This window comes from Coturnix japonica, chromosome 12 (assembly GCF_001577835.2).
Source record: "Coturnix japonica isolate 7356 chromosome 12, Coturnix japonica 2.1, whole genome shotgun sequence".
Lineage (NCBI taxonomy): Eukaryota > Metazoa > Chordata > Aves > Galliformes > Phasianidae > Coturnix > Coturnix japonica.
The window spans coordinates 11,024,103-11,044,115 of record NC_029527.1 but is presented as its reverse complement, the minus strand read 5'-3'; the positions used below and the strand labels follow the sequence as shown (position 1 = coordinate 11,044,115).

General features: G+C 40.6%; 1 protein-coding gene across 4 annotated transcripts in view; it reads right to left on the bottom strand.

The window, feature by feature from the left end:
• ATXN7 (ataxin 7) overlaps positions 1 to 20,013 on the bottom strand; it is a 78,018-nt gene that overhangs the window by 27,360 nt on the left and 30,645 nt on the right. For 3 of the 4 annotated variants that reach the window (XM_015875222.2, XM_015875224.2, XM_015875221.2), the window contains one exon: positions 7,305 to 7,409. The exons of the other annotated variant lie outside the window; for it this stretch is intronic. In XM_015875222.2, the coding sequence (XP_015730708.1) occupies positions 7,305 to 7,409 (105 nt within the window). The remainder of the gene's footprint in view (positions 1 to 7,304; positions 7,410 to 20,013) is intronic. 4 annotated transcript variants of the gene reach the window in all.

The window sequence follows — 20,013 nt, the reverse complement described above, 5'->3', positions numbered from 1 at the left end:
GCTCTTTTAACAACTGATCCAGCCTCCTTCTAGCTCCTTAGCTTTTAAACAGGTTGCAGTTTCATTCTGCTGTGCTCCATTTAGGGCTCTCTGCCAAAGGCTGTGTGCCCATGGCCTGCCCTCGCAATGCGTGCCACCTCCTCTGGCAGAGCTCCAGCTCAAAGGAGTGGCTTAGGCATTAGAAAGAGCCCTTTTAGTTAGAAGGAAGCCTTCCAAGGATGTGGAGCATGGAAACCGATGCAGAACTGCCTTCGCTGCATCTGCTGAAAACCTGAAATAATTCTGAGAGCTGCACTGTGCTCCAAGCACCGAATGAATCTTCAATGGTGAAACACTGCATCAACTTTTAGATGAGTTAACTCTCTCCTTTTGGATCTCTTTTAATAGGAGACCTGACAACTATTCCCACTGGCTTTTTCCAAAGTGAAGCTGTAGACAATTATACTCAGCAGCTCCTTATATCAGAATGCCTTACCTTCCTTCTTCAGATCATACTCAAATCTATTATCAGCCCACTAACTTTCTGCCTCTTGCTGAACAAGTATTTCTGTAAGCCACAGTGGACACGGCACAACTTCCTCTTTTCCCACAAAGATAAATATCCTTGTTTTCTTTCTTTCTACTTGTTCTCCCCGTGCCGATGTCTACCTTGAAAAGGGAGCGGTCTGCCCCAGTCTTTGAATACTTCACAAGGGGATCATTATAAAGGAACAGGGTTTCCACATAACATTTGTATAATTATCTATATTAGCCTTGTTTTAAAACACTTTAACTTCAGTAGAACGGAATAAAAAGATATTCCCTATCCAGCAAGCAATAAAACAAGGATTTCCGCATGTAGGCCTGCTGCTAGGACTGAACAGCATGAAATTTGATTCCTGTTCACCAGAGGTAAGAAAAGCCAAAAGCACACCAGAGCATTTTTGAGCTCGTATTATTTCAGCACACATGGTGCTGTATGTAGGCAGAACAACACGACTTACATCCTAAGCCGTATGCCAAACAGTTTGCTGCACATCTGAAGCTGAACATAACAATTTTTGTTTGTTGATGCTTCTTATTGCCTTCTATCTTCAACCAGAGCTTGACAAATCCATGTACCCACAAAAAAAGGGAAGCTCTACTATACTAGGAAACCAACACCGACTTCTCAAACAGACTCCCTGCGTTTCCATGTAATAAACAAAGACCACAGCCATTATGCTTACAAAAATAGCTTTCTGCACATGAACTGCCTGTGTAACCACAGCACACACTTTCATTACTCCTTAAATCCTCCATGGCAGAACTGTTTCAGACTTTAAATCCCAACTCACACAAGCTAAAGGCTTTGGGGTGCACATTTCAAACCCCAAATATGAGAACAGAGCTTCTTTCCAGGTGGAAGCAGTTCCTTATTTAAGGATACGTTGTTTTTAAATAAGTAAACAATCAGTTGCAATGGCTTTCTGAAACGAATCCTGTGCTGACCTCTGAGCCCATTCCTTTCTGGGAATATGCCAAGATGATTCTTAAAAAAGTTGCAGAATTTCACATCTCTCTGCCAAGGAGAAATTCAGCTAGTTGCTGCTGGATCCAGAGACTGGAACGGAGACCCAACTGCTGGAACACAGACTGCATGAACTACTGCAAGAGGACTCCGTGTTTAAACAGAAGTTGCTGAAGCTGCCAATGATAATTTGTTAAATCATATACATTAACTCAGGCTATAATATGCCAAATGCCACCTGTGCATGTTTGGCAATACGCTTGGCAGATTACTCCAGCACATCTGTGACACCCCAGATAATATTCAAGTTTTATCTTGGTTATTAGACTCCTACAGAAGATTACTGATACCCAGGAAAAATCCCCGTGATTTATAGAAAATATTTTCAGACTGTTTTAGAAGTCATTAGCGAACAGTGGACACTTCATTACCAAAACAAATTACTTGCTGCCAAAAGCATGCAAGCCATAAAGAAAACTTATCCCTCCAAAACACAGATGAGCTCATGCAATCTCCTGCAAGAAAAAAATAATAAAACAAAACTCAGCAAACAAAACCCCCTCTTCAGGTCCAATGGCTTTGGAACAAGATTCAGTACATTCCTTTCTTTTCATATCTGCCTCAAATGCTGCTTTGCACAGACACTTTATCTCTGACTTTGTAATCCTTGCTAAACACTCTAAACAAAAATAAAACATCTGCAGAACTTCAAAAAAACTTTTAAAATATTAAACATTGCTGTTAGATTTCCAGAATTTGCTGCTGCCAAGCACGAGATAACACAGAAATGGCAGGGCAAATTGATATTCAACTCACATAGAGTCAAAAGAAACCAAGAATATTACACTGCTTCCAAACCCTCTATGATTCTGTGATAATACCTGAATCACTCATGATACAATATCCAAAATACAAGAGCATGTTATCAGAGATGGTTAATGGATCACTCATCCCAATTAAAACTACAATGACTGTTATTTGTACTCTCTGAATCCAAGTGCTTAACACCAAAAGCAAACAAATGAATTAAGAACAACAACAGAACACCACTATGACCAGCCAAAGCAGTAAACCTGATAGCTAAAGGTGGGTGTGAGAACTGGGTGAAGGAGAAAAGAATAAGGTCATACAAATGGATGTACAAAGGAGATTCAGGTGAGATTTCACAGTGACTTGCTGGATGGACCCAAGCAAGTAACACATGTGAACACCTTTCTCTGCAGCCAGGATCTGTCCTCCTTGGCCTCTGCAGGTTGAGTAAATGATTGTGTGATAATCTTCATTTTGATTTCACAGCCTCCTGGAAAGTTCAAGTGTACAAATCTATAATACTGTTCCTTTCCTGAATCCTATACTTTAAACATGTCCTGTGCAGAAATACAGATGCTTGGGTATTTCCCCTTGGTTCACAGAGCAGCAGAAAGCAAAGCTCAGAGCAGTTACTGCATGCCAAACCTATGGAAGCTAATCAAAACATGGCACATACCTCTATAATGACTCAACAACCTGACACACTGTAATGGTCTCTTTCCAATACTTACTGTATTAATGGTTTCCACAATCACTGCATGACTCACAGATGCTATCGGTTAAGTTTTACAGGTAGCATTCCTAATGCTATACCTACTGTTAGGAGTTATAACCCCACTTGGTATTTATGGAAACAAGAAAATCTGTTGGAAAAAAGAAGAAAGAATAGGGGAAGAAAAAAAAAAAAATATATTGGGAAGAAAATCCACATCTCCAAACTGGTGCCGCTTCTACAATAGTGAGCTATGTCCTCTCTGTGAGCCACTACAAAGCACACAGGGAAGGGCAGACAGAAGGCTGATCACCACAAGGAGATGAAGTAACCATGTGGAATGGCTGAAATACCAGCAAAAGGTCACACGGCCCCAAAAACACCACACTTCAGGGCTGCCACAAAGTACCTGAAATAAGTGCAGCTACAGCGTCTGCAAAGAGCAGCTTTCTGCTGTAGTACAGCCAAGCATCTATTCATTTAGCACATTTATTAATGGGGAAAAAGGAGGAGGAAATTAAGGGAATATTTTCAGTCCTAACACATGCTAGCTGCCCAGGAAGTATTCCTGATAAGGGTGATGATTCGCCATTTGACAGACAAAATCAGTTTTACTGTAAGAACTAATATAGGTAGAAAGGAAACTGTGCAGGACTCAAGAAACACGCCCAAATAGTAAAAGCGAAGGCACCTATATATTACATGGAAGCTGAAGAGGCTGGCACATGATCAACCAGACTGTCAACTGCAACTGGAGAAAAATACTGTGTTTTCTCAGAAGAGGTCACCAGGATAAGAGATCACAGGTGCTCTGCTCATAGGATGAGTGCCTGGGTGTCACAGCTTCTTCACTCCTTCACCACTGATTGATCTCGTCTCCAAGGAAGATGCTGATGCCACAAAAACACAACCATTCCAAAAGCAGCAGCAAGAACGCTGGCAATAAAACACTTAAATCATCTGTTCAGACCTGAAGGAGAAGCAGCTGAGGTGTGACAGAAGGAAGATTTGTTCTGAATAGCAGGCCAGCCCCTGGGCTGCCCCACACCCAGAGGGAGAAGCCACTGACTGAACAGACTGAAATCAGCTGATGGGCACAGGAAATCTAGATCAATGTGCTTTAGGAAAAAATAATCAGATTACATCCCAAAAATGCCAACAGATTTTGACCCCTGCCATATATATGGTGTCATATATACACAGCAAATGTCACAGAATTTTAAGACAATGACTGTGTGTGTGTGTGTGTATATATATATATGTACATAAAACAATAGTACTATCTATAGTACCAATTTACCAAAGTTGTTAGAAGGGCACTTCACACTCCAAATACATGCCTAGATTGCCTGCAAATATATTTAATTTTGAATTAGTATCTCTTCTAGTCACATCAAAAGCCATGAAATATTGAAGTATGTCGTATATATTAATATATGACATACTTAAGATTATGTTCAAATTGTTACTGACTACAAGGGAGGAAAAAACACCTATCATTTGTCCCGCAATGCACTTTCAGCCTACCTAAGTAGTTTATTACAAATATGCTTTAGAAGAAAAATAATTAGCTCATTAGGCCTAGTTAATAGTTTGTTTATCCTTCCTTTGACAAAAGTGACATTTTAAAAGGGCACATTCTAATTCAGAAAACAAACTCCCATGTGACACGTTAAAGAACTCCAAGTACAAGCAACACACAGCACCATAAGTTTAGGAATACTTGAAGAGATCGCTTTCTCTGGTAACAATTAAAAATAACTGTAAAAAGCTTAAGATCCTTACAAAAAAGGTTCAGCTTCAGGGACATGCTGTAATTGTTGACCGTATTAAAGTAATCGCTCCTTTCAAAATCCCTGAAATAAAGGCACGAAGAAAAGACCCAATTCATGGAAAACTGACTGAGACGAATCCAACCTTTTTTATTTTCTTAGCCTACTTCTTGTTTTAGAAGTACCATATGAGGACTCCAGCTATTTCCTTCTCCAAGTACACAGAGCGAGTAGTACACTGCTGGAGTCATCAATCATCTCCCGTATTTATCAGCTTTCACATTCAATTTGCTAAAACAAGGGACAATCACGTATAGATCTTGAAACTTAAAAGTAGGAGACAAGGTTGCTAGCTTGATGCAGAATCAAAGTCAGCCTTCTTACCTTTCTGAGACTATTTGGCAAACCAAGGTCTGATAACAATTTTCACCCCACCCAACCCTGTTTTTCTCATCAGATTGACTCCTCCCATTTCCTCTGCAAGCTGCAGCACTTGTTTAGCGTCTTCATTGTTCAGAATAGGTTTAAGAAATACCGAGAAAAGCCTTGTCATTTCCATCCCTTTCTTCTCCATTTCTCACAGAGAACCAATCTAACATTTGTAGGCTTACACTCCTACAACATATATGGAACAGGAACGCTGCATTAGTTTTTCTTCTTTAATCTTTAGAATATATTTTCCATACCTACATTTTCTAATTCCCTCTTTGCTCTGTTCCTTTCAAATTACAAATACTGCTTACAGGAGAGTTTAAATGAATAACCTTAGAATATACTAGGCTTCTCAGAATGAGTTCAACATTGATACAAGCAGCATTACAAAACCCAATAATTTTATGTCCACAGTCAAGAAGCAATACAGCTCCTGAAACCTATTTTCAATCTGCCCCACAGGCTGTCATGCCAACAACTACAACACTGTCCCTACAGCATGGATCTCCACTTACAAGAAAGTAGCTGGGAGTCACCAACTCACTGCAGAACATCAGTCCAAATCATGTGCAGAGGCCAGCAGCTCTCCTCCGTCACTACCAACCTGAGCCAGCTCTACACTCCTGGCTTTGAGGCAAGAATCACGATGCCAACACTCAGAATTGGGTACCTTCCAGTTTTCCCCCATAAATTTATTTTTAACTGGCAGAATCCATTTAATATGATATTTCAGAAGGACTTCTTGAACACCCCAAACTGATACTCAGTGACAGGTGAGGAATCACACTGGCAAGGGGTGGAATTGCTTTCAACATATACAAAGGCTTACATCAACTGGAGTAAGAGAAGCATAATCCCCTCTGCTCTTCTGGCTCCCTATAGCCCCGGAGACATAAGCTGGGTTTGCTTTCTATTTTATTACTACTGCCATCCACAGATGAGCAAACTAACTAGTAAGAATTATGTCACAACACCTATCAGATTCTTCACTGAGCGACTGCAGAAATCCAACAGCACGGGTTGGGATATATCCTGCATGGCATTCTAACACAAAAACCAAGTGAGAAAGGACAAGAAGTGCACCCTCTGCATTGCACAGGAAGACCATTCCCCAGAACCAAGGAAGCTGCAGAAGCAAATGTGTCTTTTCTTGCTGGAGGATTTAAGAAGCAAGGAAAGATTGCTCTCAGGTCTGGAAGAGACTCCCCACCCATATCCAAGATTTTCTATCCTTTTAAGCAGCAAAGCAAGCAGTCATATACTGGGCTAGAAAAAGAAGGAACACATACAGACAGGCAGACACAGGGAAGAAGGAGTAGTTCGGATGTTTATTTTTTTTCCTAATCAAGCACTAACACAACTCCTCAATTTCTCAAGAAACAAACAGCTGAACACCAAAAACCTCCTATTTATGCATTCACATGAAAATGCTTGATATCAATTTCTAATCTCAAGACATGTACGGAAAAGAAGGTTTGCCTGCCTCTCAGCTATTTCTGTAGGTAGCAAAAGAACACTTGAACTTGCAGAGCACTCTGTATTTTCTCAGACCTCTATAAATGTTGGCTAGCACCAGTCAGTGTAACAAGAGCTTCCTAGCACAGTTTATATACAAAACCATTGGACCATTAAAATAAATACAGGCTGACACTACTGAAAATAAATAAGCTTTCTGCTCCTTTGGAAGCATATTATGTTTTAGAGCAGAACTTGTAAGTTTAGCTTTTGGTTAAGCTCACAGTTCAAACTGCAACGGAACCTTGTGTAAAAAAATAATCAATGTAAATACACACAGAGAAATGACACATACAAACACACTGCACATCCTGCCTGGGAAATACGGTATACATGTCATTTCAACACTGAACTGCACGTGTGCAGTGCTTCAGGAAGACATTAAAAATTGAAAGGAACAAGATCTTCATGTATCTGCATTGTTATGTATATGAAATGATTAAACACAGGTTATGTTCTTTGACATTATTTATAATTTAATGCTCTATGTACCATCAATTAAAAAAAAATAAAAATTGCCAGGCTTAATCCTGATTTAACCTCACTTAATTATTAAAAATAGTTAAGCACTTACCATAATGTGATTGAAATGCCTGTGGTTTTACGACCTGATTACAGTGGTTACACATCACCAAATAGAAATCATCATGAGCCGGGCAAAGACCAAATATTGGCATATCTAAAAACAAAAAGACAAAACGGCATATCTCTCAGCTGCTTACAATGATTGAAAAACAGTTTAATTACAGAGCCACGACACTAGTGCTGAATCATTATTTCAATACATGTGTATAAAATCTGACAATGAGGGAAAAGAAGAGCATATAATGCAACGGATACTTCAGTGCTGGAGTACTACATAAGCAAAAATCTCCCTGCAAAGATAAATGTAAAACAAGTGATTATTTCTAGAAAGCATCTATTAGAAATCTTATTTAGGACTGACCATCTTATACCAGATGCAAGAACGTAATAGGAAACCGACGTCAAACAACAGACTCAACATAAAGGGATATTTTACATATTCTGAAACAGGTTTGGATTTTATTCCAATTTCATTAAATGAGTTCTAAAATGAAGTTTACTGCATTTTGTTTTAAACCATTTTAGAGCACTATTGTTGAGCAGGTAGCATTACGTGCCTAATGGTTTTACTCGTTTAGCAGTGCATTATAGTTCAGCCATCTGCTGCCAGAGATCTGCGTAACTGCTACATGAGAGAGAGAAATAGAGAGATAACAGTATGTCAGAGCACGTGTGGATTTGGGAGATAACATACATACTTGCAGACTTTTACTAATAAAATTAGTCACCCCAACGTTGTTTTTTTAAGAATACAGTTTCATGTTTAAAACCCAACTGAAAGGTTTATTGCATTGGTACAACAAAAAATGTTACTCATTAGAAGACAAAAAAGAGGAAACTGCACACATAACGGCGTGTTCATTCATCACTGCCAGAGAGCATGGCTGAGGGATTTACTGCACTATTTAAAGGATTAAGGCTGATATAAGAAAACTTATTTTCTTCTAAGAATACTCAAGTGATAGATTTATATGTTAGTAGTAAATTAGAAATTAAGGGTGTTATTTACCCCTGTGCTAGAAGTGTTTTGTGTTAAAGCTATTCCTGTGCCTAGATGTATATTTGTAACCACACACTGCGTTGAACTAGAAAGATATTCTCGTTGATGAACAGAACACCGGGTGTGGAGTAAATGGAGTCGCTGCACTTTCAGAACGCTGCTGACATAACCCAAGGCAACCAGGGGCCGCAGCGCTGCCATCCCCGCTGCCTCTCGCAGACAAAAGAACGCATCCACACCGAGCAGCTCCCAGAGCGAAGGGCTCCTGCGGAATAAGGGTTTTACTCCAGAAATGTCATTATTTTTCTTTATAAAAGGAGGTGCACGTCCCAGGCTCTCAAAAACACTAATAGCGCTATATTGAAACCGAATACAGTACAGTACAAGGGCAGCTGCAACCAGATTGTGCCTATGGACCCAAACACGACGACTCAAGTGGCTGTGACAGGTCACAGCTACACTTATCTACATTGCAGGCAGCAGTTGCCATACAGAATAATTCCACACCGATTCGTGCTTCATTAAGTACTGAGTGGCGCTTTGTAAATAATTTTAGTTGCATGGTATTTTAGAAAAGGAAAATGTTTGGAGACCTCCGGGTACATCTAATGTACCACAGATTAGGCAAAATCCTGTAAACGTACCCTAGATGAAAGCCAGATAGGAATAATACATTTCTATTTTTCAGTGTTTACTTCATGTGATTTAACTTTATGCCGGTTAAGGAAAAGAAATACAAACAAATATTTATATTCCATATAAATATATAAACTTAACGGTCATTGGTTAATGCTCCATGCAGGAGTTCTTTGGGTAGGCCTGCATGAAATAGTTTCCACAAATAGTCCACAGTCACTTCCATCTGACTACTAATACACCGTGATGAATGGGACAATAACAGCGTACACTGCCTGCTATTTACACTGTTAATAGCACATAGACTGGCTACTACTGTATAATGCCTAACGAACTGTAAACCCACACCCTGTAACCTTTTCTCAGATCCAAACCTTTTCTGACACCAAATTCACAAAAACACCAGCCTGTACAAAATTGCAGGGGGAAACGACCCCCCAAAGATGAGAATAGGATTTCCTGCTTATATCTGTCTTGCAAGATAAAGCGCTCCTTGGCATTAGTCACAGTCACTCAATTCAAGTATCACCTTATGAATATTTGCTGGAAATAGGGAGCAGTAATTTTACACTACAAGTGAAACAAATCAGCAGAAGTCGACTTAAACACAAGTGCTTTCCTGTTTCAGTTTCGGGATCCCCAGAAATTGGAATAATTTAGGAGCAGCCCTACAAACAGGGAAGTGCTTCTTTACAATTTGAAAATCAAAGTTCCAGGTGACAGAAAGCAATAGCAAAGCACTACGAAACACACAAACTCACCAAACCCATCCTAGGAGTAAACACGGTTGATGCAGAAAAAAGGATTTGCTGCACACGCCAGATCACAACTGTGATTTCAAAGGAAGTCGCAGACCAGAGTGCAGCTGGATCACACAAAGAACTTCTGCCCCCAATACACTACAGCCACTGATACAGAGCAGCACCTACATGCAGATGGTGAGTGAGTACTAAGAGGTTGGAGTCCTAAACGGGAATACTTTGTTTTCTCCTACATGATAACATTAACTCTGAGCTTCTAATTATCACAGCATTTATTTTAAATTGGTGCAATAAAATCCTTTTGTTGCTGTAGCTGTAGGGCTCCAAATACAGCCAGCATGGGATGATGCTGAGAGGCTGCACGGACACAAGAACAGCCCACAGAATAACAGTGCATGTGCCAGTGGGCAATAAGCCGCACCAACACCCTCCAGACACCCAAGATGAGCTTTACAATGGGTCTGACTTCAGAGACTGTGAAGCAAGAGCAAGAGGAGGCTTCAGGGAACTCTCATTTCTGTTCCTGTGTCCCAAAAGGACAAACACCAACGTGAAACTGTTATGAGAATGACACAAAATATACTGTGCAAGTATTAGAGAATATACAGAATAGTTCAACAAAATGCACATAACAAAGCAAAGTTGATGGATGTTCAAATTCTCTGCTCACACCCCCCCCCCAGCCCCTGATCACAATTCAGAAGTCTTGCCACTGATATTCCACTGTCTAATACTTTATACCTATTTCACTTAATGACATGCAAATTCTCCATTTAAAAGTCTAATGAAGTTTACAGTATTCCACCAGTATCATTTCAAACACTCCGTTCCTCCGAGTTTAAAGATGACTTCTGAAATACTTAGCCGTGGATGTAAAGCCCATGCCTCTCATGGAAGAGCCTAGCAACCGTGATTCATATGTTCCTCTTTCAGAGCTGGGCTGATTTAACTCTCTCCATCTGGGAATGTTTTTCAAGGTCAAACAAGAAATTTAAACCAAGACCTCAAACTTTCAATTTGTTTTTGATAAACACAGTATTTATATGGTGGCTACATACAAACACTGTCACACGAGCTGCTAGTTACATTAATTCTATTAACACTGTGAAGAAAAATGATTTCATTTACTTCCATATTAAACCTCTGAACATTGCAACCTTCAGAATTCACTTCTTTCAAATGAAACTCAGCTCCACTTTTAAAAGAAGTAAATTCTAATGATATATTCCTGTATACTTCCCCAAGAACAGCACAAGCACATGTCACAGATACTTCTGAGATACCTGAACTGCATTACTTGCTGGCTACATAATAAGGAAAATGCTTTTCACATGGAAAAGGCCAACTCAGCATATTTCTAATATTAAAAAAAAGGAAAGATTACAATAACATAGGACCTGACATACCCTACCACCAGGGACATGTCTGCTCTGAGCTGCCATTTCCTCTTCCAGCAAGGCACGCAGTAAGTTGTCAGCAGGTAACTTCTTGGTGCTTTCAGCATTTCCCTTTGGGACAGTCACACTCACAGTCACTGAAAGTGTCTCTGTGCTTTCAGTTCTGCTACTGAACGTCACAGTCAACAGAACAAATAAAACAGCCTACAAACACGCAGTGAGGTAACAGGTCATCAGTCTGCAATTATGGAGTGATTAGAATTGGTGAATTCAGTGACTAGCACAGCTCCACTGCATATTCTTTTATTGCTTTTTCCTTTTTTTTTAACCTCCCAAATTTACCCAATTTCCTATAAATCCTTTGTAGTCTGGGACTGTCGTGTCACGTAACTATCCCATAATCTAAGAAGAAACATCCTTTCTAGAATTCTTGCAAAGCATCACAAAAAGGTGAAGTTGTAAAACCTTTACAAGGGCGCAGCACAGGGAGCCCAGATCCTGGCTGTTGTCAGAGACCTTTTGCAGAAGTCTGCTCACCACACTCGAGAAAACAAGGAGTGAAAAATGAAACAGAGGAATTGAAAGTAAAAGCAGCAAGGACAGAAATGAAAGGGCAAAGAATAAACTCTACTAGAGATATGGTCAAAGAACGGAAAGCTCGATGGAAAAACAAAAGCTACAAGAAACCATAAAAATACTGCATAAGTATTTTCCAGACAGAACACTACTAAATCTCAATTCTTCCCTTCCCATTCCCAGCATGAACATCTGCTTAGCAGTATTATTTTTCAGGAGTCTGTGTCTATTTATCACAAGTACATACTTATTGCTTCCAATGCAGCGCATCTTGGCAGTGGACACTTCCCACGTTGATGCCCAATGGGAACAGCAGAACCTTGCGACTGCAAGGACCTCCACAGCACAGCATAATGTGCTCCAACCCAGTCATACTTCCAAAAAGTTTTTAATCAGCTACAGTTAATATTAGATATATCCTCATTAAAATGCACTGTGCTCGATTACTTACTCTGAACTCATAGCAGGCGTAACTTCCCATTATCTTCACAACTCCCCAACCACAGAATTTGCTTTCTCTGTACCGGGGCTGGAGCCAAATCCACCCTGAGCAAATGTACCAACTCTCCCCAAACCACCAGGGCTTCCAGTAAGATGTCAGGAAATTGTTTCAGAGCTATAATGTACAGAAATGGCAAATATATCCCATTTATTTTGAAATGTTGCCAAATCTGAGTTATTTGAACCACTGACTTCATGGATAAAAACTTTTAAGTTCAAATAATGTATACAAAAGCTATCTGGAGTACAATCACTCCACGCAAGTTGTGTTTTCCCTTCTTGTTAGGATAGAATTAGTCTTGAGCACACTGTGGTAAAAATGATGTTAGCACACCTTGTTTTAAACTCACGGGAACAGTAGATCTCCTTCTCTAAGGGCTTTTATTAGAACTTTTCTGTAGGATAACACAATCCTTCTCTAAAGTCTGAAAGAAGGTCAAAAAGGAAAGAAAAATAACAGTAAAATAACCTTTTGGTAGGGTGATTCAGACACAGGTGCAGTACCTTGGCACTAGTTGCCATCTCAAAGGAAGAAAGTTACAGTGTCACCTCCCTAAATCTTCTTACGACTCTTGCTCCATTGCTATATTCTCACATTTGAGCAACAAGATCTTCCTATTCTTTTATTCTTTACAGTCATGCAGAACATGAATGTCATATTAATACTTGAAAGCAAACAAAACTCCCCAAATAGCTGCTCTGATAAGCTTATGACTTCAGGAATGAGGCTTGAGGAGGGAGAAGGCAGGCGACTCACTCAGCATTTAGGATCACACCAAATGGAAGCACTGAATGAGGCTGAGCTCAGTTAAAACCAGACCAGCAGCCTGTAGTCTATCCCAAAAGCCAATATTCTGCCTAAAAATCCTCACAACAGGAGTCCAGCAGGTTCTGTTGCTGACATTAGTTGTGAATAATGAGTAATTTCCAGGTAGGAAGAGGATGCTGGATGTAAAGCTGTTGGGCAATGAACTTTGTGCTCCAATAGTGCTATGACAGATCGCCATCCAGACCAGGAGCTGTGCCCACAAACAGCAGGAGCACAGTGAGCTGACTTAATCTAAAGCTCCCATCCATTCGTAAGTCACATAGCCCCCTTATTCTAACAGATACGAACGTTAGATCACGTTTTTTGTTTTTATTTAGGTGAGCATCTCAAAACACACCTTTCATGATCACATTTAATTTTCCACAAAGCCAATATTAGTTTCTAAACAACATTTTACCAAATTGTTTCTAGAAACAAATCGAACTGCTTATCAATCCTAAACACGCATCCTTTTCTATATTTACCAATGTTAAAATGAAATCTAACTACTGGCAATTTTTTTTTTTTAAGTGCCAGATAATAATTAAAAGAAGAATATTCCTAAGGAGCTATCATGATCACAATAAATAAGACGGCATAATATTCAGAGTGCTTAATGAGCACAAAGCTTCAAACAAGATAAGGGATTCTAGCAGCATTTTTGAGGCTTTTTGCAGCATTCCAATACACACTCACAGAACACAAATATTTCATGAACTACGTGTGCAGGCACAACAAATTTGTGCTTGCAAAGAAGATACGCATAACCAAACAACACAGAACCATCACATTTATAGAAACACCTTTGAAAACAAAACCATACCCTGCACAATTCATACGCATTGCCTCAGATACAAAAGAAGGTTTTAATACAAAGCAAGGCTCAACAAATGGATATTCCCACTCTACGCTGCCAAAGTTAAAAGCCAAAAGACTTTCAAGCTGTTTCACTTAAGCTCAAAGGGAAGTGCTGCTACCACAGTACTTTCTGCAAGGTAACCTATCTCTGAAATTCCCTGCCAACTGTGCTCTGTACATTCTTAAGTAGCTTACATTTTTTGCACACACAGCTTTTAAAGCGCAGCTATTTGAGGAGACGTTTGACAGACATCGCTCTACTTGGGCTCTGAGCACAAGTGCATGAACTTTGTTTCACCACGCAGTTACTGATTGATAGGATGAAGGAAGGAACAGCTGAAGCCTTGATTAAATGTTTTTACTGCATTTACCACTTTGGCAAATGGAACAATCACGTATAATTTCATTAAAGAATACTCGAACCTCAAAGTTTTGGCACAGGGAAGTGATTTCACTTCAGGACCAAAACAACCCACAATCTAGTTTAACCACGCACAGCAGTTGCATTACTAGATTTGATCAGCTGCAGATCTTCACCAGGATAACAACATTTTATCTCTAAAAGCACAGCTCTCTCTCTCTAGTCTCCTTTTTGAACACAAGATAGTCTGTTTTTCCCAAGGAATACATGCTACCATCCTGCAAGGATAAATTACCACATGGATTTTTATACTGCTTCCTCAAATATCAGGCAGAGTTTTGCACCATGAAATGAATGGTAACAGACAACCTACCTTCGCCCGCTCTCGCTTTCCATGCACTCAGCCACACCACGCTGCCAAAGGTCCGTGTCCTGGACCAACCCTCCACCTCCAGCAAAAAGCCTTTGCTGCATCCCATGGGCAGCACAACTCGTCTGCACAGAATCAATCAGCAAGTCCAAACACCAGCCAGCCCTTCTGCAAGGGTATCAACACCCGACCACTGCAATTCTCCCTGCAGTCTTTCCTCTCGCTGAGGACGCACAACACAGCACTGACAGTTGTTGTCTCCTCTGAGATCGAATGGTCTTGGGGAATTTCTATAGCGTGCTCGCTGATAAAAAACAGAGCAGCAATCACCAACAGCGTGTCATGCACACATGCACCTGCAGCCTCACATGCAGCTGGGGTATCTAATTTTAGACTGCCAAGATTTGAAAGTTCCTGAAATTACATATAAAACACATATTAAAGCAGACATCCAAGTATTTAGTTAAATTCTTTGTATATGAATTCAGCTACCCGCAATCTTCTAAAAGCCTAACACAAAACACATGTCGAACGGTTCACTCCGAACTTCAAACTACTACACAGTTCTTTCCAAGTTGACAAGAAGGTTGTGTTCAAAACCATCAATTAACAATATCTGCAGCAAAATACAAGTCCCATATTTGAAGCTTTTCAGCAGAACACTCTCCACATGCACCGCATTGTTGCATTAGGTTCCCATTTGTAAAAACTACTGTCATTGGTAAAAACTATCCCATTTACTCATTAACTAGTTTTCAGAGCGGAGGATATTTTAAATTACTCCAGTCGATTTGTATATTACATAAATGCTTTATATATAATTTGTCATCACTCTCCATAGAGCAAACGTTCACTGAAAGTCTCACATTACTTTTAGGTGACATGATCTCACCGTGTCATTGGTATATTTTAGGGAAGCCAACAAATTATTAGGTATGCTTCCGTGGCAAAAGAATAATAAATAAATAGTTACAAATCTCATCCCAAAATAACTCGAGGGACTCTTAGAACTGAGTTTAATTCTGCAATTGCGACACCAAACTCGAACAGAATTCAGGAAATACAGAAAGTTTACACAGTGATACTAATAGCAGGTGTAATTTCATATGAAAGGGCACACAGAGGCACTTCACTTACTATGCAGAAAAGCAGGGTCTTTTATGTGGAAAAAAGAGCTCTGGCCAAACAATTAGCCACAAGCCCAGTCCCAATTAAAATTAACTATATCATAGAGAGAATAGTCTAAATTACATCTTAAGTCACGTACCTCAAAGCACGCTACTGTTATTAACTGTTTTTACATCAACATTTTTTTCCTCCTCTTTTATATACAGCACCCCGTGTACTTCACAGCAGCTGCACTCTTGTAGTAAGAAAAAGGAAGTTTGTCTTTGTTTAAATCTAAACTTACAGTTTACATTAAACTGCTCACTGCAGCAGCAGTATTTTGATGCATTATCACTGCAAACTGTGAACGAACCCAAGTTCCTCACCGTCTCCTATATCTAATTTAGTCATGCTTTTGAAGAAATAAATAAGCATGTGTGGCTCAGTAGAAGTTTTTGCAATGTTGCAATGTCCCCCATCACACCAAAGCAATGACGGCCCTACCTTCACATTAAAAACAAAGCAGTTGAGACATTATTTTCCCTGCCACACGGCACACGTGAACCTGTTCTAGCTCCGTTCCCTGCTGACCACAGCCGGCCCGACCTGCTGTGTGACAGCAACACAGCACTGCTCCTGAGCTGTGCTAAGGCAATGCTGCTTTCCACAGGGCACTGTGTTTCGCATGGTGCACTCAATATGTGAGGCAACAAATCAGCAGATACAAAACAAAAATTAAGAAAAATAACACTGATGACCCGTCAGCTAAATTCTACTTCAGTATTTTCTTTTATTAGGCAACCTAATTACCTAAAACTACCCCACCCTGCCACTCCCATTCTTCATACACTTGTACATCCACTTCAAAAATAAGACTGTTTCAATCATATAGCTATAAGGAAACTGATGCCTGTCGTTTTTGGAATGCCAGTCTACATTTCTGCATCCCTCCCAGCTTGGCAAGCACTATTGGTTCTTCATTAAAACATGCTTCCTTCGCTCCACAAATTTCCTAATAGTTAATTTGATACGATGTTAAAAAGTATATATGCAAGTTGCATATTTATGCATATTGATATGCAACAGGCATATAAATGTTCCATAGCAAAAAACAAACAGCTCACAGTACTTTGACATTTAATAGGATTAAAAGATAAAGTGGAAAATAAAACAATGTTTTTGTTGTTATAGTAAAGAGACCTAACCTACTTCTCAGAGATCTGGGCACACAGGTAGTGACACTTATTTGAAACTTGGACATCGCATGCTTCTAAATAAAGATGACTGAATACCTCAGTAACTCAGCTGAGCAGCCAGTAAACCTCAAGCCCTTGCTACAGGTAGCTGGTGTATCAGAAAAAGAATTTACTCAACTATGTAACATATAGATCTGGTGGCTTTCATTCAGCTCATGCTTTTGATGGACACTTCAAAGGCTACTTTTGTCCTTTGGTTCTACTGCAGCCTGCAGTCAGTCCTCCAGGAAGAAGGGGGATGGGTACGTATGAAGGGGCCCAAATACACAGGGGGAAGAAGAAAGGAACAGTTCTTCCTTTTGTAGGTCAAAAAGCAAAAGTGTTCTACTATAGAGGGGAAAAAAATAAAGGACTAAACAGGGCACCAAGTTTAATATTTGGACATCTCTTGTTAAGAAGGCCATAAGAAGAATAAGCCTGATTACACAAGCAGTAAGCCAGAGAAAGTCATCGCTGTGCAGATGTAGCAGATCAGACACGCTGAGTGGAGGCAGGCAAGCGGTGCCCCGCAAACCCCATCACCCGCTGAGCATGAGCATCTGGGCACCTCGTGGTACAGAACCCATCTGCAAAGGCACAGCAGAGGAGGCATGGGGACATGTGGAGTCAGCACTGAGAGGCACAGCACAGAACATACAGAATCTGTACTGAAAAAAAGACGCAGGAAAGAATGCTGCAGAGCCCTGGTTAACTGCCAAACGGATGACATAGAATGACAACAGCTAATAACAGGAAAATGATAACAGAAAATTGAGAGGTGAACAGGATTCTTTGATAGCATAACAAATTTGTAGTTTACAAGCCTCCACCACACTGAACACATATTCAGCCACCTTCCTAACGAACTGCTGCAAACGTCTTTGGGTCAAGGAAACCTTGCTTTCCGACAGCAGCAGGTTCTCTGCCTGGCACAGCACTCACACGCGTGCAGCACAGGGCTGGGGCTGAGGTCCCAGCTGCAGCACCCAGCTGCCCCGGGTTAGCCAGGGCAGGCAGGGAGCCAAAGCCGCAGCCGCCGAACTTGTTCAGCCAGTCTGCCCAGAGCCAGCCCACAACGCGCTTGGAAATCGCTCAACAGCTTCTGCTTCCAGCAGCCATGTGCAGCACTTGGGGGAGATGCCACAGGAGCCCAAGGCAGGGCACTGCTGCAGAGCCACCATGGGCACCCACAGCCTCAAGATGGTGCATAGCATGGCACGGCCCAGTCCGTCACCTCACAGCGTTGGGAGCACAAGCACAACACAAAACTTTGCCATTAAACAACAAGCAAAGCTCATAGTCATGCATCTTCCCATCAGGCCTTCCCACTTCACACACAGGAGCACCAGCCGGCCCTGCTGCAGCCCAGGCCCACCTCGCAGCACTCAGTCTTTGCAAGGCTGTGGCAGCATGAGGGCAGCATGGCTCTCACTGCTCCTTCTCAGCCCCAGAGGAGCACAGCCACAGCACGCTGTCTAGATTTTACTCTTGTCTCCTGTGCTCTACCTACACCGTGGATAAAAATAGCTCTCTTATCTCCAAGGCTATCAAGGCAACACTTCAGATCATTATGCTCAGGCCTCAAGAACTACTGAAGAGACTCACGAGCTTTATTCCAGCAAACAACACAGAGGGCCGTACCCCTGCTTTTTGGGGGATAAACAGCCCTGCAGAACTGGAGGGATATTTCCCAGTACCCGAGTATCAGGGAAAACAGGATGACTGCTGTCTCTCTTAGCAGAGCTGAACACACACAGATCATATATTACAGAAAACAAATTCGCTAAGAAAGCACCCTAAAAACCAGAATTCCTCACAAACCAAAGGCCAACAAAGTCTTCTAAGCCACCACACATTGTGCCTGATAATTGGAAACAATCTTCACTGCACTGACATATCCATCCAAAATAAAGGCACTTAAAATCTTTGCAGAATGTGAGGCTTTTAGAAGTACTGTTTGGTATGGCTCACATTAATGTATACTGACACAGAGAATGTCTCTTTTTCCTTTTGGCATCGTTTGCAACACCTTTCCACTAAGAGAAACGTAGGTGACAACTCCAGCTCAGCAGGGTAACACAGATACACATGGTTTTTCCTCCAGTTCAGAGTATCACTGGGAACCTCCTCAGGAATTCCAGGCAGAGCTTTTCAATTCTAGCACCTAGTTTTCTGTCATAGCTAATTACTGAAAATCAATTATAAAAGAGGTAATACTGACCATGACGTGAAGTATAACAAACCATTACTTGCTGTTTACATTTAACAATACACTTACATACTATAACAAATCCTGCTTTCTACTGCAGTTATTCGCTGATATAATATCTCTAACACTCTAGAAGATAAACAAGATACAAGATCTACTGTGTGATAAAACCATGTAGGTAGCCAAGGAAAAAATGTAGATCAGATTCACTCTGACAAGATACATAATCAAGTATGTCCCAATGGATTTTAGAAGTACCAGACAAAATATGTGCTGGAAAAGATTTGTTTCATTTTAGCAGGCATCATCTTGTTTTGGAAAACAACTAAGTTGGAATACGACAAACGGTTTACTCAGCAAAGATGGAGGGGCTGCTTAATTCAGCATTGCTGAGAGAAAATAAAAGATTACAAACCACACCCCGAGTGTAAAGTGATATAGATTTTGTTCTGTATTTTAGCCTGAAACAATAGCCAGAGGGTAGCATTTAGGCTATATGCACCTTGACAAAGCAATGGCTACAATATCTAGGGACTGACAATTAAAATGTTTGCATAGCAAAGTACTTCTCTGCTGGTTGTTTGATCACAAAGTTCTAGTGAATGTGGCTATCTTACAAATGCAAACCATCTCGCCCATGGAGCCCAATAACCCAATCCTGCGTGCAGGCTGCAGTCACAAGCAAAAGCCTTGTTAACTTCAGTGGCTCACAACAAGACCTCATACTCCCAGATACCACTTCATCAACAGGCACAACTCCAGTTTCCACACTGACAACAAATACCGTGTAGTTCATACAATCAGTGAAAAAAACCCTCTACACATAAAACTGAATTTATGAAGGGTAAAGTATAATAGAATTTGTCACAAAAGGAAAAC